This window comes from Talpa occidentalis, unplaced genomic scaffold, assembly GCF_014898055.3.
Source record: "Talpa occidentalis isolate TD23 unplaced genomic scaffold, MPIMG_talOcc4v2.1 talOcc4.3, whole genome shotgun sequence".
Taxonomy (NCBI): domain Eukaryota; kingdom Metazoa; phylum Chordata; class Mammalia; order Eulipotyphla; family Talpidae; genus Talpa; species Talpa occidentalis.
Window position 1 is genome coordinate 102,049,768 of NW_023603184.1, and position 25,715 is coordinate 102,075,482.

General features: G+C 35.7%; 2 protein-coding genes across 13 annotated transcripts in view; one reads left to right on the plus strand and one right to left on the minus strand.

Annotated features, from left to right (window-relative positions):
* Positions 1-25,715, minus strand: part of METTL8 (methyltransferase 8, methylcytidine) — a 213,352-nt gene that overhangs the window by 57,973 nt on the left and 129,664 nt on the right. For 2 of the 10 annotated variants that reach the window (XM_037523529.2, XM_054699850.1), the window contains exon 2: positions 2,847-2,903. The exons of 4 other annotated variants lie outside the window; for them this stretch is intronic. Coding sequence is in view for 1 of the 6 variants with exons in the window: in XM_054699850.1 (XP_054555825.1) it covers positions 2,847-2,903 (57 nt within the window). In the remaining 5 variants the exon portion in view is untranslated. Of the gene's footprint in view, positions 1-2,846; positions 2,904-14,153; positions 14,355-25,715 lie in introns of those variants that run through there. 4 more of the 10 variants (XM_054699855.1, XM_037523526.2, XM_037523528.2 and 1 more) reach the window with 3 other exon arrangements.
* Positions 14,473-25,715, plus strand: part of DCAF17 (DDB1 and CUL4 associated factor 17) — a 30,687-nt gene continuing 19,444 nt past the window's right edge. The window contains exons 1-6 of one of the 3 annotated variants that reach the window (XM_037523524.2): positions 14,473-14,965; positions 15,340-15,443; positions 19,359-19,449; positions 21,826-21,962; positions 22,970-23,048; positions 23,751-23,840. In XM_037523524.2, coding sequence (XP_037379421.1) covers positions 14,840-14,965; positions 15,340-15,443; positions 19,359-19,449; positions 21,826-21,962; positions 22,970-23,048; positions 23,751-23,840 — 627 coding nt within the window. In that variant the 5' untranslated portion in view covers positions 14,473-14,839. Of the gene's footprint in view, positions 14,966-15,339; positions 15,444-16,936; positions 17,368-19,358; positions 19,450-21,825; positions 21,963-22,969; positions 23,049-23,750; positions 23,841-25,715 lie in introns of those variants that run through there. The other 2 variants (XM_054699848.1, XM_054699849.1) reach the window with 2 other exon arrangements.

A 25,715-nucleotide genomic window follows, 5' to 3' on the forward strand; every position in this document is an offset into this window, starting at 1 on the left:
CTTTCAGAATACAATGCACTATGTAGTAACTATGGTGTGAGTACGGCAACTTCAACCCATGAGGCCTTCCAGGAAGTCTTGTAATGGTCTAGGTCAGGACTGAAAGATCACACATCGGATTTTGAGCTAGAGCAGATACCTCATGCTGAGGGAAAAAAAGAATATGATCATTCTTTACCTAATATACAATAAGCCTTATTCCAAGAAATTATATAAACTAAAAAAATTAATACATTTATGAGATTTAAAAACAATGAATAATAATGCCACAGCAAGCTACTTAAGAATTGAAAATATTAATTATATTCTTAACTTCCAAGAAACACATCATGTATAGAAACTTCAGTAATTTTCAGATATTATAAAATGTCATTTCTAAGATCATTTATAAGTCAGCTGCCAAGACCTCAAAACCACGTCTTCCATAGTGATGCTTTAAATGGTGATTGAGATGCTAAGCTAATCCATACATGCATTTTAAATACATAATGTGGATGAAAAGAAATCTGTATATTTTAAATGATCTTATAACACTGATAAAAATCATTTTCCAAAACAGCTGAAACACTACCAATCCATACTGCCTAGGGCAACTGGAATCTTACTTCATACAAAAAATATCTGATTAAATAATGATTCTTTTAAAACAATAACACACAACGTCTATCAGCCATCTCTTTGGTATGTCTATAAAGTAATGTTATTAACTAAAAAGTAGCCATACATCAAAATAAGTGTTGACCCCTCAAGTAAGTGACTTTAAGGGATTACTATTTATTCCAATAATAGACATCTTTGAAATTCCATTTTCAAATAATGTCCTTATTGATTCTTTTTCATATCCTCAGTGGAGGCCAACTCTTTGCTTTAGGATCAAAGGAAGATTGAGATCTTCCTTTGTTTTTTAAGAATAAGTTGCTTTTGTTGTCATAAATGTATAGATTTCCAACACATTCATATTCATTGAAATAAAACTTCTAATATATTGTTTTCTTAAACAATCTGAAAACAGTCATACCTCATAAATCAAGTTCACAGAGTACACACTGTACTACCACAAATGATAGTATCCTTTGTGCTAATTCTTTTTTAAGAAACCGAAACTATCTGAGTGTATGAGTTGTTTTCTTTTTAATATAGATAGCAAAAATCAAAAACACACAGAGGAGAAAAGAAACCTTTTATGATTGCAATAAAAAAAAATAATATGAAGTACCCAGGAATAAACTTAGCAAGAAATTTATAGGACTGATGAAAGCTAAACAACTCTACAGAGAGTCATGAAAGATAATTTTATAAATAGGAAGACAGTATATGGGTTTCTGTAGTTGAAGATTCAATATTGTAAAAACTCAAATTCTTGCCAAAACCATCTATAAAATTAATTTTAATCAAAATTCCAAAAATGTTTTTAAGGAACTTTAACAAGTAATTTAGCAGTTCATCTGGAAGAATAAACACGCAAGTGCCAAGAAAATACTGGAGGGAAATGAGTAATGCTGGTTGTAGTAGGGTAGAGTTAGGGTTAAAGGGGTACAAGGGACATGCTTATATTTCTAGAAATTACCAAACACTATAAAGCAAGTATATCTTGGCCATGTTTATAATGCCAGGTTATACAGTCAAAAGAGAGGAACGAAATAAGAAAGTTCAAAAACTAATCAAACTATATTTAAGAATTCTATTTGTGATAAAGTTAGTATTTCAAATCAGTGAGTTAAAGCTGGCCTATTCAAATAAATGTTAAATAAATGGGCTGCCTATTTGAAAAAAATAAGTTATATCCCTACTCTAAGAACAAAACTAATTCCAGATAAATTTTTTAATGTAAAAAGAAACTTAACAGGCCTAGAAAAAATATATATGAATACCTACTAAAAAAGTAGGATAGAAAACACTGTTTTGAACATGATACCATAAAGTATAAAAAGTAAGTAAAAGACATAGACTGCTTATGAAAAACACTGGTGGAAATACCTGTAAAATACTATAGTGTATTAATGTTTATAAGGAATGCTTAAAAAATAATATGACCTGAGTAGAGAATGTTGTGATGCCATCAACAAGTATTCAAAAAAGTAATGCAAATGGCCACTAAACACTTAAAAATGTTCATCTAATAATAAAGACTTTCGGGGATGCTTTTGATTGCAAGTTACAGAAGACTATTCAAGACTATTCAAACTCTTAAATAATAAGAGACAAATATCTCTTGTAACTGGACGTCCATGCGTTTGAAGTTTCAGATATGCATTCATATAGTCATTTCTATAATATCATCAAGAACCCAGATTTCTGCCATTTTTCCATCTTACTCTTCATAGCATCACCTTTATTACAGTTACAAAATGGCTACAGTAGTTCTGGGCATCACATTGACATGGCAACATCCAAAGGAAGAAAAGGACCATCTCCTTCCTATATCTCTTTTTAAGGATAAGGAAATGTTCTCTTAAGCTCCTCTGCAGACTTGTTTTCATATTTTATTGGACAGAATTGGGTCATAAATTATCGCTAAACTAGTATTCTGTTTAGAGAATGGGTTCTGGGTCTCCCTGGTGGTGCAACGGGTTAAGATGCAGCACTATAAAACTCTCCATAGCCAATGCAGCAAGAGTTCGATCCCTGGTCAGGGAGCTACCCACATGGCGCAGCAGACCTCTCCTTCTCACCCGCTGCTTCCCTCAGCAGTGTATTTCAGTCCATCTGCCTGTTGTGTTCCCCACTCTGTCTCTGGTGAATCCTCTCACCCCCCACACACACCTCTGGCCTGTACCCCAGTTCTTGTATGCATATATAAATAAATCTTTAAAAAATAGAGAGAGAGAATGGGTTCCTAGGATTACCTTTGTGCAGAGATGTTGACAAGGGATCCCAGGGACTCTATGGCACTTTAAGGCGACCTGTAAAACATCAGAATTATTTTCACAGTACTAGCAACATGTTATTTGCCTTTTATGTTTTCTTCACTGTGATAACGTTTGCACTAATGGCACACAGGCTGTGGTGGAAAGCACTGCTAGTCCCTTAGTCTGAATCAAGGAAGTGGTATTAAACTGGACTGAAGGTCATGGTCTTCTTCACCAACAATGCATTAGCAGAAGGAAAAGAAAAAGCAGTTTCACTCAAGCATATCTACTGAAGAAATTAAAATGGTGTTCATAGAACATTTTCACTTTGGCATTTTCTCAGAAACAAACATGTAATCCTGTCAGGAAACAACTGATACTATTTATTACCATTGATAAAATTAAAGTTTTTAAGCAGAAATTAGAATTCTGGAAAACCTGTGTTTATTGTGAACTTAACAGTTTTTCAATATTTAAACACTGCTCTGATGAGAATAAGGTATATTTTGTGTAATAAAATACATCAACATTTGGAAGACCTGTAAAACTCAGTGAACCAGTATTTTCCGGATGACCAACACATGCTATCACAAAATCATGCATGGGTAAAAAGACCAATTTAAAGTACAAGACAGACAAATGGATTTTAATGTAAGAGTAGGAAAAGTTCACTGATATGGTTTCAAACATTATATTGCAATTAACCTTTAAGAAACTACCACTTATTGAAATTTGGTGCAGTGTCAAAGGATAATATCCACATATATCTAAAGAGACTATTAAAGTACATCTCTTGTTTCTAAGTACTTATATATATCTGTGTGAAATTAGATTTCCTTCATATGTATCAACCAGACATAATGAAGTAAATATAAGAATATAGTTATCTTCTCTTAGGTTCAATATTAATAGGAGATTTAAACATGTAAAACTTACACTACTCTTCTTACTAATTTTTTTCTTTTGGAAAATGTTTTTTATAAAAATAGTATTATGTTATTATGTACTGGGCTTATTATTGTGATGTTAACAGATAAATGTTTTAAATTTTCCTTAGGTTAACTTCAAATAGAGTAAATACAATTAACTATTAACTATGAACAACATAAACAAAAGTTCCTAGGGGCCTTTATCATTTTTCAGTGTCAAGGGGTCTCGAGACCAAAAATCTTGGAAACCACTCCTTTAGATTAATTTCCTGGAATGAATGGAGAGTGCAAAGTCCATCCATTTATTTTTTTAATAGTGTGACAGCTTGAACACTATCATCTTGACAAAAGCAAAACAATATCTATGATCAGGAGCAAACATCATCATACACTGTGAGGGGAGACTACGCTGACAGACTTCACCTGAGGGAACTTTGGCAAAACATTTGGGAATTTTAAAAAGAAATCTGGTGGAAAATTTCATTTCTATAAATATATCTGAACAATATAATCAGAAGAATATATATTAAGAGTTTGTCACGGCATTTGTTGGTACATTAAACTAAAAACTGCAAATAATTCTAAATGCCTTTAGAAGGTTGACTAAATTATTACATAGCCTTATAAAAATTTTGTAGCCACTTAAAATGTTGCTAAAAACCAAAATTTACTGAAATGAAGCCCATGATTCATTAAGGTAGAGGGGAAAATCAGGTACTATAAAAGAATACCTATGTTATGATCTATTTTTTTGAGTTTCATATATACAGACCAATAAATGTACACATGCAGAGAAAAAGTCCAGAAGAATTTAGAGCAGTTATTTCTGATTGAAATGTTCAAGGAAAATCTTATATTTTCTTCTTAATAGGTCTCAAAATGTTCTTTTTCTTTTTAAGTAAACTCAAATTATCTTCATAATTGGGAAAAAAAAACTAAGTCACTAAGTATATAAATTCAATATAACATTCATAGATAGAAGAATTACACTTGGGAAGGATGGTGGAGAGGACGATGGTATGGGCAGTAATGACCACAACACTAGAAAGGTTTCAAAAGTTTCCTCGTGGTGAATCACCCATTTACATGGAGAAAAAGATGCCATGGAATCTCTAAGGCCTAGTTAAGAGGATCCAGATAGGGTGCTGTGGCCTGCTGGATCCTGGACCCAATACCCTAGCATCAAAAACCAGTGGAAGACTTTTTAAAAGACCTCAAATTTTTAGATCAGGTAAGACAGACAATGCTGAGAAGATGGAAGTAAAGAATTCTGAAAGAGAAAGAAATTATTGGAAAAGATAAAGGAGAAGGTAGAAACAGACAACCCACACAGGATGCCAAATTCCAGTTATTCATAAGCTTTATATTCACCAATTATGGCGAGTGAATAGTATTTGCTACACTGCTGTTGATATTATGGCTGCTTTCATTCCATTTGGTAACTGTGATGTGCCTTTTCATTTGTAGTACTTGCCAGTCATCAGGCAGCAAACACAGAAAGCGCCCATTAGGTCTGCACAGCCTGGTTCCTAGGAAAGCTTGTGCACCCTCTGCTGGTCAGTTCCACACCAAGATAAGGTTTGTGTCCCAAGGAGATGACTTCCCAAATCACAGGAATACACTTTTATGTTCTCTAGTTAATTTCAGTGAAGTTTAGAAACTATTTCCTCAACCTGCCCCCTGAAAGAGATAATTCCAGATCAAAACAGCACCATTTTAATGCCCAAGAAAAATACTGCAAAAATTAAAGTGTTGTGAGAAAATACACCATGAAAGGCATTTTAAATTCAAATGATTTCACCTTAATAAATAAGCAGATGATTACAACTCTTAATATGACTAAAGCTCCATCAGAGTTTTACTCTGCTTGAAAACCTGAAAATCACAATAACAACTATATGTATAGGCTTTTACAAATTATAAAATGCTATCACATTCATTTTCATACTTAATCCTTACAGCAATCCTATAAGCAAGGGAGGAAGGCAGGACAAACATTTATGTTACCAGAATTTTATAGATGTGGAGCTGAGTGGCTTCAAAAAGGTTACATGACTCACCTTGATCATACATCTACAAAAGCCCATGTTCCAAGCAGTCCTCTTGAAATTCCACGTTTTACTCAGTAAACAATTCTACCTGAGTGCTGATCTATAAAGAGTTTTCTAAAGATACAGCATGTATTTTAGGCAGACAAGTAAAAGGTCTAAACATATTTCTGTAATACATTCCATTTGTTTCAAGTATTGCCAAAATTTTAGAACTTGAACCTTAAATCTGAGGTACATGCACTGTAGGCAATGCTATATCCTAAAAGACAAAGTTTAAAAAGTCCTCTTAAAGGGAATCTACTTGAAAACCAAATAAAGATAATTTCGGAATTTCTATGTATCCTGTCTATGCCCACAAAAAGTAGATCCTGGGCCTCCTCAGTGGCACAGTGGGTTGAGTGCAGTTCTGTGAAGCCGTCTGCAGTCTCTGCAGTACGGGTTCAATTCCTGGCCAGCCAGGGAGATAACCACATGGCACAGCAGACCTCTCCTGTCTCGTCCACTGCTCAGCTCAGCAGTGTATTTCAGTCAGTCTGACTGTTCTGTTCCCCGCTCTGTCTCTGGTGAATCCGCTCACCCTCCTGTGCCTCTGTCCTATATCCCAGCTCTTGTATAAATAAACTTTTAAAAAATCTTTAAAAAAAAAATAGATCCTGTCAGGCTTGGTGACTTTGGATCAGGCAGGCAAGTTATACACAAAGTATGACACTGGGGCCAGGAGTCCTTAAGTTCTGATCCTGTTTTTTTTTTTTTTTTTTTTAAGATTTATTTATTTATTTATTTATTAATACAAGCACTGGGTACAGTCAGAAGCGCGGGAGGGTGAGGGAATTCACCAGAGCCAGAGCGGGGAACAGAACAGGCAGATTGATGAAATACACTGTTGAGGGGAGCAGGCATGGCAGGAGAGGTCTGCTGCGCCATGTAGGACACTCGCCGGTGGCTGGGGACCGAACCGGTGCTGCAGAGGCTGCCAGCAGCTTCGCAACCCAGAGCTCAACCGCTGCGCCACCAGGGGAGGCCCTCTGATCCTGTTTTCTCTTGAATTTTTATAATCTTAATGCTTTTCCCCTCATGAACAAAGCATTATGGACATTGCTTTGTTGGAGTGCCAACTGAAAAATCAGTATGCTAAAGGAGAAAAGAGAAATCAGTAAAACTGAGCCCTCAAACTAGAGAGTAGATAGAAACAAAGTATTAATGATAAATAAAGAGTTAAACAATTATATAGTGCTTGTTATGTGCCAGGCATTATTCTAAGTGCTTTATATATATTAAACTAATTTAATTCTCCCAAGAACCCATTTAACAGGTAAGTACATTTAGGCAAAGATAGTTTAAATAATTTTACTTACTTAGGGTAACTAGATTTGAATAGCTAAATGGTGAGGCTGAGCTCTAAACGAGGCAGGCCTGGTACTCAGGTTTATCTTTTTAACCAAATGTTAACTCTACTCAGTGGTATCTATCATGGTCCTGTTGCATTTTTAAAGTAGATTTTAAATTTTATAAATTTTAGATTACAGAAGTTACAGATAGTACAGAGACTTCACATTTGCCTGATGTTGGTTTCCCCTATTATTAAAATCTTATATTGGTATATTTTTTAAATTAATAAGCCGATATTAATACATTAATATAAACTTAAGTCCATACTTTATGCAGATTTCCTTCATTTTTTGCCTAATGTCTTTTCTAGGATGGCATCCAGGGTATTATATTACATTTAGTCATCAAGTATCTTTAGGGTCCTCTTTAGCTCTGACAGTTTCTGAGACTTTATTTTTGAAAGCCTTGACAGTTTTCAGCCGTACTTATCAGTTATCATGCCTTTTTTTTTTTTTTTTTTTTTGGTGGGACCCTCGCCAGCGGCAGGGGAACGAATTGTCGATGCAGAGACTGCGGGCAGCATCGCAGCCCAGCGCTCAACCGCTGCGCCACCAGGGGAGGCCCTATCATGCCATTCTTATCACATCACATTCAGGGTACATGATATGAACATGACTTACCACCATTGATTAACCTTGATCAGTTGCCTAAGACCATGACTGACAGGTTTCTCCACAGTGAAGATAGTACCCACCCCATCCTCCCTCCCCCGCCCTTTCCTTACCATATTCTTTGGAAAGAAGTCACTATGCAAAGCCCAATTTATGGAGTAGGCAGTCAGGCTCTACCTTTTTAACAGCTGAGGATCTACATAATTTATGTGAAATTCTTGTATAGGAAAGTTGTCTCTCCTCCCCAATTTATTTATTCAATTATTTTGTTTATATCAGTATGAATTCAGATATACATATATATACACAATTTTTTAAACTTTGGATTATAATACTACTTTATTCAGTTGTTTGAACTATTCCTGCTTTGGTCATTAAGAGCTCTTATAGTTGACTCTTATATCCTGTTGACATAGTCCAATCATTGTGTTTTTGTTTTTGAGCACTTACTTTCTACATGGTGTTCTAAATCATCTTTTGTATTCCTTGACCCAGTCCTAGAGTCAGTCATTTCTCCAAAGAATGTTCGTTCCTTTTATGAGAATGGTGTGGTCCTTGTTATAAGTTGTCCTTGTTTCTAGGCACTCTAAACTGACAAACCAAGGAAATATATGTGTGTACACTAAACCATGCACATATCCGTATCTTCATAACTGTTTCTCTACGTATCCACTTGTACCATAGTAAGCTAAACTAGATTTTATGCTAATGTCTCCAACTCAAATCTATCATCACATGGATCATTCTAGTCATCCCTTCTTGATCGTTCATTACCTCTCACTCCAACAGCAAGAAACTTGGTTCCAATCATCCACCGTTCACTTATTAGTTGTTCAATTCCAGTACACTTGTACATGGCTTGAGAAGTGTTAACCCATATCTCTGTGGGAAATTTTATCAACCAGAGTACTGTGCTTACATACAATTCCTATTGCCTTTAGTCTCACAGTCTCATTTTCTTTTTTTTAATAAAGATTTTTATTTATTTATTTATTTATTTATTTATTTATTTATTTATTTATTTATATAAGCACTGGGTACAGTCAGAAGCACGGGAGGGTGAGAGAATTCACCAGAGCCAGAGCCGGGAACAAAACAGGCAGACTGACAAAGTACACTGCTGAGGGAAGCAGCGGGCACAGCAGGAGAGGTCTGTCACGCCATGTGGGACCCTCGCCCAGCGGCCGGTGCTGCAGAGGCTACAGGCAGCTTCGCAGCACTCAACCGCTGCGCCACCAGGGGAGGCCCTCACAGTCTCATTTTCAAAGTTATGTAGGTCAGTACCTTTTTCCTGGCCATTTCAGTGAGGTTATTGTACATATCTGTAATACAGTTAGCTGCTTTTGGTACAATCTACATTCCATCTTGGAATCCCTCCCTTTCCCTTCATTATTTTTTAAAATTTGCATACATTAAGGTTTACTCTTTGTGTATGCTGTCAAGTATCCACCAACACAATAGCATATGAAACAGTTTCACCACCCTAAAAAAAAGTCCTTTGTGCTAATCAACTAATCAACTCAACTCAATCCCCTCCCCAAATTCCCAATTTCTGTCACATTTCCTAACAAAGATTGTATTCTACATCATTGCATCTCATTTTTTCCCCTTACAACAACATGCTCACATTTATAAACTCATGATTTTCACTTCAACCCTGAGTATTCCCACTTAGGTGGCTGAAGGAAACTCATAATAAGTGGCTTGGTAAAGATCTCATTAAGTGGTAGTACTGGCACTACTACTCATGCCTTTTGACTCCCGGGATGATGCTCTTTCTACTAAACAACTCTGCTTCCCTATTTTCAGGGGAGAGGAGTGGTTCTACACAGAGACAAGAAAAAGAAAAGACAAAATGGTTACATTTTGCATTAATGGAAACTTTTTACACTAAAAATATGGGAGAATAGAATTTTAGTTCTGATAACTTGGTGAACCTGATACTCCAGAAACCTTTCTACCAAAAAATACTCCCAAAAGACTGAATAAATACATTTAAAGAAAAATCACTGAGCCAGCAAGTAAGAAAGAAATCCTCAGAGACTAAAAGTTAGCAAAGGTCCAGAGAACTGAGTGAGCACTGAAGCCAGCAGCTGCCCAAATCCCATGATAGTTCTAATACACAGAAAAAAATCACAAAAGTTTATCTAAATAAATTCAACATTGCTCTAACATTAGAAAATATGCTTATATGACTTATGGCATTTTTAGATAAAAGGGAAAATTATGATCACTTCAAATAGTATTTTGATAAAATAAAATACCCACTTATGATTAAAAATCAAATAAACAAAACTTGAAGCAAATATGGGACAGAAGAAAATTTTATTAATCTGATAATCTATATTATACCATCATTCAAACATATTCCTTTGAATAAATATTTTTTAAAAGAAGGAGAAGAATTTTCAAACCATACCATTAAGTATTTAAACCTAAATCTTTTTGGATTGTGTACATACATGAACATACTACATGTCTAGATTCTCACCTTGATTACTACAATTACCTGTTAACTGGTCTCTCTAGTTTACCTTATTTTTAATACTAGACACAACTTTCTCTTAAAGGGAATGTTGTATCACTCGTAATTTTTCCATCACAGTACCATGGTCCCATATGCTTCAAACTCTGCTTATTTCTAGAACCTGATTTTACTCTTTTCTCTCATGTCCCAGCACAGAACAGATTCCAACAGACCTTAGCATTAATATTTATAATGCTAACGTGTACATGTTAATAAAATCTAGGCGTTATTTCACTGGCATTGCATGATGAGTAATTCCCTATTTACACTTGTTCTGGTGAGTCTGGGAGTGTTTACTTGAGGTTTGTTTTATTATAATTTCACTTGAAATCAGTTCTTTTCGTCATTCTAAATATCTACTACATCAGAAGTCCTATCAAGTCTACTTCCAAAATATAACTTGAATCTGTTGACTTTTTTCCATCTCTCCTGCTAACCATGCTAGTCCAAACATTATCATCTCTTAACCTGGACCAATGCAACAGCCACCTGTATCTTGTTTTCATTCCTGACCCACCTCCCCCAAGAGTCAACATACTAGAGCCATGATGATCTTATTATGACACAAAATAGCTTTATGTCAATTCACGTCTTCCAAACCTTCGCTGGTTTCCAATCACACCAGAATAAAACCCAAAATTCCTTATACTTAGCTCACTTGATCCCAGCCTACCTTTCCAAGTTCATTTCCCTTACACATACTAAAGAGCCATAATGGCTTTCAGACAGTATTAGAATAAGCCAAGGTTGTTACTGCCTTGAGGACATTGCATTTGAGCATCTCTCTGCCTGGACTATTTTATCCTTTCTTCTTTGCAATTCAACTTATCCTCATCATTCAGAGAGTGCTCAAAAGTCCACTCTTCACAGAGGCATTCCGACTAACTCTGGCTAAGATCGGGCCCCCAAACATGTTCTGTCTAGCAAATAACCCTGTTTTAGCTTCTTCATGCCAATTATTTTCTGAAAGTCTTATTTTTAATATATTTAGTTATTGTCTATCTTTCCCAACATTTAGGAATCGTGGCTACATTGTTCACTGCTATGCCTTCTGCCAAAATAGTTCCCAGCACACCGTACATGAAAATGATCACATGCTGAACAAATGACTTCTTGTGAGCTTCGTTCAAATCTGTCTCTGAACAAATGTTCCAGTTTAAAAATCTGAGTGTTTTATATATATATTTTTTATTCAGTTATACTATGCTTCTCTAAACAAAAACCAATTTATTAATTACTGAATTCATGTGTCCTCTTCCTTGCTTTAAAAATACCATGGCAAAGATGGCTAAGTATTCTGTAAGTATCACATAGACAAAGATTTGGGGTTGGGGGGGGAAAGAATGAATGTTTGTCCAGTGCCCCAAATTAAGAGATGTTGTCCCCAAATCCTAAATTGGGGATATCTGTTCATATCACTTTACCTTGAACAAATAGAAAAATGTACTTTATAGGTAAAACCATTAGGGATTTAAGTTTTTAATAAGTTGTCTCTTCTTTTTATTATTGTAGTTCATATTGATTTAAAGATTAAAGAGAGACAATTTGCATCTTGTTAAATATTCTTAGTTGCTGATATAAATTCTATACAAACATCTTGTCTAAAGAAGTTCATTCAACATACATATACATCTGTTATATATTCCCCAAAATGCAGTTAATGCACATATATTTTGAATGGACGATTATAAAAACAATATATAGGGAAGACAAATGAAAATTCTAATATAGTCTACAACTAATGTACCCAAACTAACATGTTAGATGACAAAAGTCTATGACAAAGGTAAGAGGTCAGGGAAAGTGTCCAGATGGAGCAGTGATACCTGGGTTGTCTTGAGATAAATAAGAGAAGAAAAGGAAGAGAACTCCAGACAAGAAAATTTTGAAATATAAAGGTGCACAATAAGTGGGCATCATGTCAGCACTATATAGTGAATGTGAAGGATAAAGAGATGAGGCTGAAAATGTGGGCAAGATACAGATAATAAAATCCTCTGTTTACTATCCTAAGGAATTCAGATCTTGTCCTATAAGACACCTCTACAGACCCTTAGGGATTCTTACATGTTACTTCAAGGTTATGAGATTTCTTTGGGAAAAACATTATTATATTCAATTTTAAAACTCTAAAAAAAATTAACAAAAGGGTACTCTAGATCATTTCAATGACCACATCTTAATTGATTACTATGACAAGATTTCCGTTCACATATTTGTGTTTACGTGTGCATTGGCAAAAAAAAAAAAAGTAGAGACATATTATATATCATTTGTCAAGAGAAGCCAGTGAAATAATGAAACACTGAACAAAGGAGGATTTTGCAGCGGTTTAAATAAAGAAGTGAAAACACTGAATAATCTCTCAACAAGGACAAAATGGGCAGGCCTTTCTATAAAGAAGTTAGACTACAAAGGGTAGTAACCATTTGCTTTAAAGTGTCAGGTAAAAAATGAAAATAAGGTGGAGTCTAGCAAAAACAGTCTCCACTGAATCTACTGGTTTTATAATTTTGTTCCATTTAACATATAAATGTTTGAATGTTATAGCTGTATAAAACATACAGCAAAAGAGGTTTTTAGTTTTATGTTTACATATATTTACATACTGAAAATATTAACAGAGGACCGTGGGTATCTACCTGCGTTTGAGAAATTCTGCTGTGTATGACTGGGAGCCAATGAAAGATTTTAATAAGGAACTGACAGTTTTGTGCTCCAGAAAAATCACTCTGGCAGCAGTGTAGAGGGTTGGAATGAAAGTATTCAAATAAAGCAAAAAGAAAGTTACTTAATATAATAATGTGATAAAATGGTGAGGCCCTAAATTATGTGGGGGATATGAAGGAGAGATGGATAAGAGAATCAAAAGGACTTGGTTGTGGGTGAGGGAAAGAAGGGCATCTAGGATGAAGATCCCTTGGGTGACTTGGTGGTGAGATAAAGACCACAGGAAGTCAAAAAGTGGGGGTGAGAGGGAAGGAGAATAGAGATGATGAATTCAATTCAGCAAAGATTTGAATTTCATTTCAGCCAAAGAAAATCCAGTTATCTTTTCTGGGTTTCAGTTTTCTCAGTGACAGCTGCATTCATGAATTACCAAATTAACTATTATAGTGCTCTCTAAAAATATACAAAGCACTCCACATATGCTGAAAATAAGTCATGAAAAATCAACAAAATCCTAGGCTCTGAAGGAAATTCAGTAGGGTTTAAAACAGATACGGCAAAATTTTACTTAACACTTAAATTGTGACCCGGAGCACTCACCCAGTTATTGTACTTTGTATTCTCTCAGTCAAATGTGATAATGCTCGTGAGCATTATCTGTGAACAAGTCAAACCCAAGTGGAAAATGCAGACACCACCCTCGAGAGACTTAGAATAAAGCAACGGTCTGGTGCACCATTACTGAAAGAGTAGTGCGCTGGGAACTTTGACCCTATAGGCAGGGCTAGTCTACAAAGCTCTTTTACTTGGAGGAATCAACGTGGACTATCTTGAGCAGTCCAGTAAGAATATAAATATTTCGTACTTTATCCCTATATGGAGAAGGGTGGGAAAGGAGGCAGGAGGAAGGAAAATGCAACAATTATCACAAAACCGGTCTGTTCTTTCAGGCCACAGAGGGGCGTGCCTCGGGAAAGAATAATTCAAGCCTAGCTTGATGAGAATGCCAGCATCTCCCTCCATTAACTCATACAACAAAAGATAGTGTTTATAGGCCCCAAATGTTTAACTGTCAACTTGATCCACAAAGTACTACGTGCGACTGAGGACAAAGCCGAGGGGCGTACCTTTACCACAGAAGGCTGCTTCGGTAGGGTCGCACTCGTACAGTGCCCCTCTAGGCAACCGGTCAGGGGCTCCCAGAAAGTCGGGGGTTGAGAAGCGTGCGAGTATCGGGGTGGCAAAGGGCCAAATCCCCCAGTGCAGGGAGTACTCAGGCAACCTGGACCAAAAGGCTGCAGCACAGCGCCCCCAAGGCTCACCCACGCGCGTGCAAACCCGGAAGGGCGCAGCAGACCAACTGCGCAGCCTCCGCCGGGCCGGGGCGGGGCGAGGGGCGGGGCGACTGGGGTTGGAGGCGTGCGGGGCGCACGAACGCATTCCCCACTGCCTGCTGGGAATTGTAGTCTGGCAACAAGCCCACTTCCCTTAGAGGGCACTGGGAACTACATTTCCCGGTGAGGGAGAGGCTCTGGCAGGCCGCGCCGTACGGGGGCGTCACTCTGTTGCGCATCAGGGTCCAAAGCCAGAGAGCTTTTGAGGGGGGCAGGTCGAGGCACGGGCTGTGTTTTCCTTCCTTCTCCGCTCTTACGCGGCGCCGGCTCTGCCCTCTCACCCCGAGCCGTGCGCCCTCCTTTCTGCTCCCCGTGTTATTTTTTTCTAGAGGTTCCAAGAGAGCGGCCGTTGTCCCGCGCTGGAGTGAGGGGCGCGCCCCTCTTCGGCAAAGCCAACCCGGCACCGGGCCAGCAGCTCCATGGGCCCAACCCGGAAGCCCAACGTGTGCCACCAGCTGAGTCGCCGGGCACAGGGCTTCTTCACGCGCGACGCAGGCGTGGTGCAGAGGACGAACCTGGGCATCCTGCGGGCTCTGGTCTGCCAGGTGACCGCCAGGCGCGAGGCGAAGGGCAGCGAGGTGCCTGACGGTCCAGCTTGCTGCTGGGGTGCAGTTTTTCTGCGATCGAGCCCCCTGTTAAGGTCTCACGGGGTGGGGGTGGGGGGTGAATCCTTCCTTTGAAACTGAGATATTGTAGATGGATATTAGTAGAACCGCCAGATGCTTTAGTTTTAGCAAACTGTCTTTCTAGAAGTTGATCACCCCACTTAAACCACATGTGAGCAAGAGAGTGAGATTAGACTGTTTTTAAATAACGTAGAAATTTCTTGGAAAATTGTACATTTAACTATCCAACTTAAATGGTGTACAGTAGAGGCTGATGAGTTATTTGTTAAACTGAAATTCCTTGTGTTTTTCAGGAAAGTACTAAATTTAAGAATGTTTGGACTACCCATTCCAAGTCACCTATAGCCTATGAGAGAGGAAGAATATATTTTGACAATTATCGGTGCTGTGTCAGCAGGTATCTTTTTGGTGATAATTTTTGCTGTAATTCACCTCGCTGTTGATTTTCTCAATTTTTATAGAGCCACATGCTTGTAATAGAGTTAAGTGAGATAGACTGGGAAAATGGGTTCACAAGAAGAGTAGATGTTAAAATACATGTAATTTCTGAGTCTTGTTAAATCTAAAGCTGCAGGTTTCATATTTTAAGTACCCGTTTGAAGCAAAACTATGATATAGGCAAAATGATAGATTGTCCAGAGTACTATATAAAATTTTATTCTACGTAAAGGATACCAGAGTCAAGAGAACCAAGTATCCAAAATTTAGATGTTGCTTTAGAAAAGAATTTCTGTATTTTGTTCTGGAAGTACTTGCTTGTTTTAAGAGGAAAAAAATTAACTTCCTTAAGTAGTGAATGATATAGCGAATCCCCATACACTGATTACTTAGATTCAAAGTCTATCATGAATTTGGCACATTTGCTTTACTCGTCATCCTCTCCACACACACACAAACACTCACTTAAGACTATTTCAAACATCATGCCATATTTAAGCTTGCATCTCTAAAAAAAAAAAAAAACTTTTTTCTTTTAAAGTTTTGTTATAATTCACATACCATACAATTCACCCATTTGAAGTACACAATTCAATGATTTTTAATTCATTGAATATGAATTTGACAAATCATCAATGGTTCATATAGGCAGCCATCACTGCAGTTAATTTTAGAAAATTTTCATCACCTCAAAGAGAAATGCTATACCCTTTACCCAATTCCTCCACTAGTCTCAGCCTTGAACAGTTAACTGCTAATTTCTATCTCTACTTTGTATAGAGACACCTATTATGAGCATTTCATATAAATTGAACCACATGTATTACTGGTCTTTGTGACTTTTTTTAGTAGATTACTAGTTTATTATTTAAAAAATAACCAGCTAGAAGAGCTGCATAGGGCAAGGTGTGTGGGATGGGACACAGAGCTTCCATGCTCTCTGAGCTTGCTTCTGTCCCTGAATGTCCATGTGTTCACCAACCTAAAAGTTTCCCTCCTTTTCTAATAAATACATTAAATGTTAAACATTTTTCTCTAAGCATTGTTTTTTTTTTTTTTTTTTTTTTAATAGAGGCATGCTTTATTTATTTGTTTGCTGGTTTGTTTGTTTTGTTTATACATGCACTGGGTACAGTCAGAAGAGCGGGAGGGTGAGAGAATTCACCAGAGGCAGAGCGGGGAGCAGAGCAGGCAGAAGGACCGAAGTACACTGCTGAGGGGAGCAGCGGGCAGCAGGAGAGGTCTGCACGCCATGTGGGACCCTCCTCTGGTGGCCGGGGAGCAGCCGGGGATCGAACCGGCGCCGCAGAGGCCGCGGGCAGCTTCGCAACCCAGCGCTCAACCGCTGCGCCACCGGGGAGGCCCTCTAAGCATTGTTTTTGCTGCAGCCCACAAATGTTGATTTATATATTCGCTTTCATTTTATTCAAAATAATTTAAAATTTCTCTGAGACTTATTGCACCTATGTGTTAACTATAAGTATGTTGTTAAATCTCCAAATATTTTGGGATTTTCCAACCCCTTTTCTGTTATTGACTGCTAATTTAATTCCATTGTGGTCTGAGAGTACATTTTGCGTTTTTTCTAGTCTTTTAAATATTAAGGTGTATTTCATGGCCCAGATTACGGTCTATCTCTGTGAATGTGAGCTTGAGAAGAATGTTGTTGGATGAAGTATTCTATAAACAACATTCTCTTTGTGTTTATTTTCTACAGTTAGAATATACAGTTTTGGGGGCAGCAGTTTGCCCTGTCAACTCAGTTCTCTGATATATCTAACAAGAGTTGATTTTAAGCTTTTTCAGCCTTTTTTCTTGTTGTCAGAACAGAAGTGATGATTTCTAAGCTCTTACTGGACCAGAAACTAGATGTTGGGATTGAGGTAGTATTGAGGTAGTATTTGAGATTTGTTTTGACCTCAGGAGGGTTCCTCCCAGCAGTCTTTCTCTTACTGTCTTTGGCAAATTAACTAACCTACAGTTTACCCTCATGGTCAGTGAATCTACCAGTTTCTTCCCATTTGCCCTTTAAGCACAACCTCCACAAGTTTTCAGAGTACTCTGAGACTAGAACTTCTCCATGCTCTGGTGTAAATGAACTCATTTCCACCGAGAAAAGTCTAGGTACTATGTACTTTATGGCCTACTTTCAGGCAAAATCTTTGTGCCAAGGTGGTGGTGCCTGGCATGCCTCTGAGTGACTACACTACTTTAAAAGCTGAGCGATTGTGGTTGGGACAGAGACATTAACCTCAGATGTTGCCTCTCTCAGCGTTGGATCATATTTTAATGAAAGGGGATGGGGCAATCAGGGCTCAGGTATTCTTAGGGATGCCACCCTCAAGATAGAATCTTTCTCCCATGAGTAGAAAGTATTCAGAAGTTGGGAACCTCACTTGTTGACTTCTATCAGTCAGGACTCAGTCCAGCCACAAGAAAATGAGGACTGAGTGAGAAATGCTGTCACCCTACCCTTCCTTGGAAGTTAGCTCTCTGTAAGCTGGGGCTAGTTGGCGCCCTGTGCTCTTAACCATACCAGTCTGGAGTGGAGTTTTCATCTTGCTGAGCTGAGAATGGTAGAGACAGAACAGATTCTAGTTCTATCACCACACACTCACTATTCTTAGTGAGCTACAGTAGATTTTCTTGAATAAATGTTTCTTCATTTCCTGAATGCCCTCAGGAACATTTTCAGAGACTTTAAATAGTTGTCCTTTCTTAATTTTCACCAGTTTTCCTGGAGAATGCTCTCCTATAGAATTCCTCATACTTACTGCAAGTGGAAATTGATGTTTTCTTATATGATCATAATATCATTATTAAACCTAGAAAAACTAGCAATAATTATTTGATATCACTTCATTTCTATTTCTTAACTTTCCCAATTTAGAGGTATCTGCTTTAATTATTTTTTTTTAATCAGAGTAAATGGCATTGATTGATAATTTAATGGTAGTTTGGAAGTTCTTTAATATACCATTGAGGTATTTTTTACCCAGAGGTTAGAATCACATAACAGGTTGCTTTCATGGCCTGTGAAATTCTGTGTGGTTTAAACCTTTGAGTCAGTAAGAGAGCATCAAGGGTGAATAAAATTGTCACCCTGAATGTTTATTTTCTAAATAGTTGTTCATTTTAAAATTCATCAGTTAAAAAAAAAATGAAACATTTATGATCACATCTCTGTAGTAAGCAAAGAAGTGTAAATTAAAGTTAAGAGGCTTTTTCACGTCAAAAATGCAATATTCAATAATAGCAACAGTATAAACTTGTCCAGACTTTCTGAAAAGACATTTGGGAGAAACAGAAAACTTTTTTATCCGCTAATTTTCACCCTGAAATAATGGGACTCTTATCTAATTTTTGTTTGAAAGTACTGGAATAACAGTTTAGGAAAGCCTTGAAATTCAACAGATTATACATATATTTTATATATATAAAATATATATATTCCCTGTGTGTGTGTGTGTGTGTGTGTGTGTGTGTGTGTGTGTATATATATATATATATATAGGGAATTTTCAAAGGTAAAGAGAGAATTTGATATGCTTCAGTTAGGGAAAATAATCTGCAGGTAGGTATGTATTATATAAAGAAAAACTAGTGGGAAATAAACCAAATGTTAATAATGGTTATTTTGTTAGATTTATAACATTATAATCTACTTTAATTCTATTGTCAGATTTTTTTTTCTATGTACATGTATTGTGAATTTTGTGAGAACAAAAAATTGTAAACATTTAGTTGAGAAGAAGAAAGCAAAGTAGCAAATTGTGTTTTGTTATTCCAGGTCTCTGAACATAAAAAAGATTACTTAAACCTGAGCAAACACTGATTCAGTTATCAAGAATGATCTTTTTTTTTTTTGCCCCAGTGTTGCATCCCAGCCAAGAAAACTTTATGAAATGCCAAAATGTTCCAAGTCAGAAAAAATTGAGGATGCTTTATTATGGGAATGCCCAGTGGTAAGATTTGTTTTTAGAGCATTTGTTTCCAAAGCAATTATAACCAGAGAGAATTGGTTATTGTTAATATATAAGGGAAGAAAGTTTAAATATCATAGTAATTCCTGAATCATGAAAGAAGTCAAGAACAGATTCTATCTTTTAATTATCATTTTCCTCATGAAATAATTCTATTGTAAAACCTTTTACATATATTGTAAAAGATATTTTTTAAAGTTTATAGCATTTGCAAATCTTGAAAACTAAAAAAGGTTTTGAACTGATTAAAAACTCTATAAGCACCAATGTTAGTTTATAGTTATTCTTAGTGGTTTAAGATATGATTCTACCTTATATACTGAAACAATAAAATACTTATATAGGGCAATAATTAGTGTTATATGACTCTTTAAATGTGAATTCTGAAGAATTTTCTCTAAGAATCTTGTTAGGAAATTCAGAAGATTAAAATAAAAACTAAAATAATAGAATAAGCTTATTTCATCAAATTAGCATTGCCGGGTATGTGTCTTTCACAGGAAAATAATGATTTTATAAGATGTTAAACATTGTATAGTTAGTAAAGAGTTGGAGGCATTGGATTGTAGACAAATTTGTGATACTCTGAATTCAAAGGTTAAACACCTTTATAGAATTATTTCTCAGAGCCTTTAAGACTAATAATACTTTTAATACTAATGTGCTTGGTGATTGTTGAACCATTTTCTCAAACTTTTGATAATAGAAATTCCTTTCTTGAGATATTTTTAAATATGTCTCGTGGTCTTAATGGTATCAATATTCTACATTGGACCAGAGTTCTAAATGCACTTAGGAAATGTTCCTACTCTTGTAGGAACATTGTTCTTTAGGAAAAATAGAGCTTATAATATGTGACCAGAAATAATGTTTAAAGGATCAGAGGCTATACTTAGAATTTACTATTAAAATTCTTTTTAAAAGAAAACTTGATTTTACATAAAATTATAGTTTCCTGGAGCTGCTGCTTTTTCCCTGGACACTTAATCTCAGTTCATAGATGGTTCTTTTTTAAAAATCAGAAAGCTCTTTTTTTAAATTGATGTAAGATGAATTTGTAAAAGTTATAGGTGTAGGGCCTCCCTGATGGCGCAAAAAAAAAAAAAAAAAAACAACCCTGATGGGTTAAAATCTCAGTGCTATCAGGCTATCGCCAGCCACTGCGGCATGAGTTCAATCCCCAGCCAGGGAGCTAACCCACATGGCACTGCAGACCTCTCTGTCTCACCTGCTGCTCCCCTCAGCAAATCTTCCTGTTCTGCTCCCCACTCTGTCTCTGGTGAATCCTGTCACTCCCCTGCACCTCTGGCCTATACCCAGTTCTTGTATAGGTAGTGTATAAGTAGTGTATTTCAGTCCATCTGCCTGTTCTGTTCCCCACTCTGTCTCTGGTGGGTTCTCTTTACACCGCCCCCGCCCCCATAACTCTGGCCTGTACTCCCGGCTCTTGTGTGTATAAATAAATAAATCTTAAAAAAAAAATACACAAACAACAAAATAACAAACAAAAAAACCCAAAAGAACTGTTTTCATTCTTTTCTGTTTATTACCAACCTAAGAAAACCCTGGATCCATTTCACCTTCTCTAAATTTTCCTCTTAGAGCTTCCTTTTTATTCCACAAAACAAAGTACAACTTTTTACTTCTCTTTCTCTTCCTGCCTGAGACTTCCACCTTGTGGTAGCTCTTCAGTGGCAGGTACGCCCAAATAGCTATTCTCTCCCTTTTGGCGGAACATGTCATTAGTGACCACGTCCACCTTCTGTTCTCTGACTGCTTTGACTATGAATTTTAGCTTTTAATTAGGGGTTAGAGTAGTGCTATGGTGAGTGATGGGTAATTTTCCCTTTTGCCCTTTTCGCTTCTATCAAAAGTAAATCTTGGGTCTCAGAATAAAAAAATGTCTGTTCCAGCCTATGACTCTTAGTTGTTAAGTGATTAAACATGGTTTTAAGAACTGTTATTTTTATCATTGTTATCACAGGACTAACATTAATGCTTTGTGCTTGTTTCAATTTTTGACTCATATTTGTTGACTACTTAATGATATATAATAAGTAATAATAAATTATTTCAAATACTGTTTAAGTGCTTTATATAAATAAATTCACTTAATGAGCTAATGATGAAAAGAATTACCCATAATCTTATCTTTCCTTGCCTTAATTCTGTTTGCACATTTAATATTTCTTATTTGGTTTACTTAAATTTAACTCTTTCTTTAAGCTGTTTTTCTTTGGATATCTACTACTACAAATTGTTCATGGCCAAACAATTTTTATTTTGGCTTTTGTTTGTTTTTTGTCAACTTTTTTTTTTTCGGTAAGCAATTTTGTTTATACATCTCAATTTTTTTAGGGGGAAATGCTGCCCAGTCCATCAGATTATAAATCCTCACTCATAGCACTGACTGCTCATAACTGGCTACTTCGTATATCAACAACAACAGGAGAAATCCTTGAGAAAATATATCTTGCTTCATATTGCAAGTTCAGGTATTCGGGCTTCATTATTCAACCGTTTATTATAAAATTTTGAGACTTGTGGCCCAGGAAATTTCAAGCTTTTTAAAAAGCATTTCCTATTGTATACTCAGATCTCAATTTCCTCTTTTTCTCCCCTCATGACTATATTTGAGGATCTGAAGATAGCCACCCTTTATAATTTTCTTTGTATCCTTCTTGAGTAACTAATCAATAAACTTTAAAAAATAGTTCCTGTGATTCCCATCCACAAATATGTCTTATATGTAGGCTGCACTTTATTATAGATTTTTGTTGAAGACTAGTCTGTTTCAATTAAATTACCTGCCTACTACAATCTAAGAACTGTTATTTTATTAGTTTCATAAATTAGAAATTTTTGGAGTGAATATGTGCATGCAAATGTGAAAGTAACATTTTGATTGCTTCTTGTAACTTCCCTTTTAAAGCAAGAATGGTTATTTTTGTTTTCTTAGTTTTGAATATCATTAAACACAATTTTAGTCATCAAAACTCCAAAGGATTAAAATCATATATATTTTTATAAGGATAAGTCATATAGGGATCTAGAGGAAATTCTTTTAGCTATTTGTTTTTAAAATAAATTCCTTTGTGGGCCTCCCCGGTGGTGCAGCGGTTGAGCACTGGGTTGCGAAGCTGCCCACAGCCTCTGCAGCGCCGGTTCGATCCCTGGCTGCTCCCCGGCCGCCAGGGGAGGGTCCCACATGGCGTGCAGACCTCTTCTGCCGCCCGCTGCTCCCCTCAGCAGTGTACTTCTTCAGTCTGCCTGTTCTGTTTCCCGCTCTGGCTCTGGTGAATTCTCTCACCCTCCCATGCTTCCAACTGTACCCAGTGCTTGTATAAATAAATAAATAAATCTAATTTAAAAAAGAAAAAAAAATTTAAATAAATTCCTTTGTTTTTATGATTTAAGTAACTAAAGTACTCTTATTTTTTTTTTCTTTCAAATATAAGGAAACTGACCTAAATAAATAAACATCTCTTTATTCTTTAAAAAGATACTTGAGCTGGGACACTCCTCAAGAAGTCATTGCAGTCAAGTCAGCTCAGAACAAAGGCTCAGCTTTGGCACCGCAGGTAGACCTCTTTAAACATTCAATAAAATAAAGAATCTGTTTCTGTAGGAATTTGAATGCACATATGCCATGAAAGAACCAATGATCTATATTTTCTGAATATAAATTTGTTTTCAACAAATTTAAGAAATTCCCTTCAAGCCTCTCTAGGAAACTACAACAGTTTATTTTACATTCCATAATGGAAAGAGGTTGACAGGACATTGTTCTTCAAAGTAAGGGAGCTATTCTTTTCAAGCAGAGAAATCACTCAAGTTTTTATCATTAATATTTTTTTCTCATTTCATATAGGTATATCAGTCTAACACTACTTTTAAATGATAATTGTACGTGTTTCACATTATTAATATTAGAAATTCCAATTTGCAGTACAAACTATTAACAATATATTGAATGTAAGATGTACCAGTTTATAATGTACAGCATATAAATATGTTTTGCTAGTGAGTATATAAAATGTTTTTGTTATATAGTAAATAAAATGTTTTGTTGCTTAAAAATACTCTTAAGAAATGTATACATTTATAATTTTTTATATGTATATATGAAGGGCTGATGGTTTAGTGGGCATACTTTAAACATGTATGACTTCCTCTTTAAAATAACTTTGCAATATGGATAAATGGATGTTTTTCATTCATGAAAACAGAGTGTTTCTGAAATATTCTTGAGAGCTACCTGTAACTTTGGTCTTTCCCTTTAGGTGGGCATTCAACAGCCTGTTTTGCTCTACCTTGCAGTATTCCGTGTTCTACCTTTTTCACTCATAGGGATTTTGGAGATCAACAAAAAAGTGAGAACTCATTTCTGATTTAATTGAACGTTAATTTTTGACAATAAGATGTAATATTGTCATTTAATTATTTGTATATTAGGTGTTTTGATTGGAAGTGTTCCCCTAATAGTAAAAAGCTTGCTGATCTAGTTTATTTCCTATCAAAATACGTGAAAACATTTGACATGGGAAGAAAGCCTAATTATCCCTTCATCTTTCTGCTTACTATTATGCTTCTCAAATGAATAGTGTTGAATATCTGTGGTTAATAAACCTCTATTTTATATGATTATGAAATGAGGAAGGTTTTTTTTTTTCCAGAGGAATAGTCCAAACCTTGTTAAAATGATCATTTAAAAAAAAGATGAAAAATTGCAAGAAAAAAGACTCATTTTAATTACAAGATATAGATTTAAAACTTGTTGTATACTACATCAACAAATCTTATAATTAAGTATGTAAATTTTCTAACTCATTCAGTTTTGGATTTTTTTTTTTTGTTTGCTGTCTTCTTCATTTGTGGGGCAGTTATATGAGAAGAAAGAAAGGACAAATTTCCTTTGAGTAAAAGAGTTAGTAATTTTTTTTTTAAAGTTGTTATGTATTCTGGGAAAATATTTATTGGACTGTTCTACTAGTCCTAATTAAGCACCTAAAGTCTTATAGAGGACAGATACTGAGAATCTACTAATACTAACTAGCAAATAAGATGAATGTATTTAAAAGTTTTAAATTATATAAACATAATATTCTAAACTGCATTACCACTAAAGAATAATAACATTTATTGTTTTGTGTCGGGCAGTTTGAATATTTTGCAACATTGTAGCACGTAATGTATTTAAGGAGGAGGTTAAGCAGCTATCAAAATCCTAGGGACAGTAAATGGAGGAGATGAAATTTGAACCAGATTTGACTCTAAGGTATAAACCAAATTTTAAAACAGAGTGGCTACTTTATTATATCACTCATTATTGAAATAAGTATGCATTACATAAGTCCTCCAAATGAGAATCAGTGAATAAAACTCATCTGCTAGTCAAGATGAAAGCAAACCATAATTATCCTTTTAAGAGATGACAAAAAGAATGTAATTGTTCTCTTTGTGCTTGTGTATTAAGTAATTGTGTATGCTTATTACAGCCTGCAGTAGAATTGAACTCTTAGCACAATCATAAATTGTTTTTATTTATTCTTAAATGTTCAAGATAATCTTGTAAGGGATTTAGTTTTGATTATGATTTTTGTAATTAAAGTATATCTTTCACTTAGCAGGTATAGTAAGACTCAGGGGCCAGACTCAGAATGTACTTCTAAGCTAATTACTGGAAGAGAAAATCTACACTAAGTAATGTGTATTGAGTAGAAATAAAAGCAGATTTTCAATTACTTTCTAGTTCTTTCATTGCTATGAATATTTGTCTGTGTTAACTTGTGTTTAATATTAAAATAGGCACAGAATCGAGTTCTTTATCAGAGCTCTGTGGAGAATCTTGACAGGATTCAGTGTGTAGAACAGAAGCAGAAAGGGAACAGTGAGCCAAAATCTTATTCAAGTTCAGCTAGGCTAAATGCTTCTGTCTTTAACATGTTTGTTTTTATATGACTTAAAAAATCAAACAGTGTTAAGGATTTAAAGAACAAAGTGATGATAAAATTCTTGAGTCAGCTGCTTAGATCTAATAAATTTCTTTATAAATTGTTGTAGTAAATAAATAAATAAATAAATTATGTTGTAATACAAAGACTAGATCCCTACCAAGATATTCATGGTAGAATTAATATTTATTTAGAACTAGATAGATTCAGTGTGTGCCTATGTTTGTTATTAAGAAACTGGTAAAACTATAAACAAATGGATGAAGCAAATGAATGCTACTACATCATTTTGAA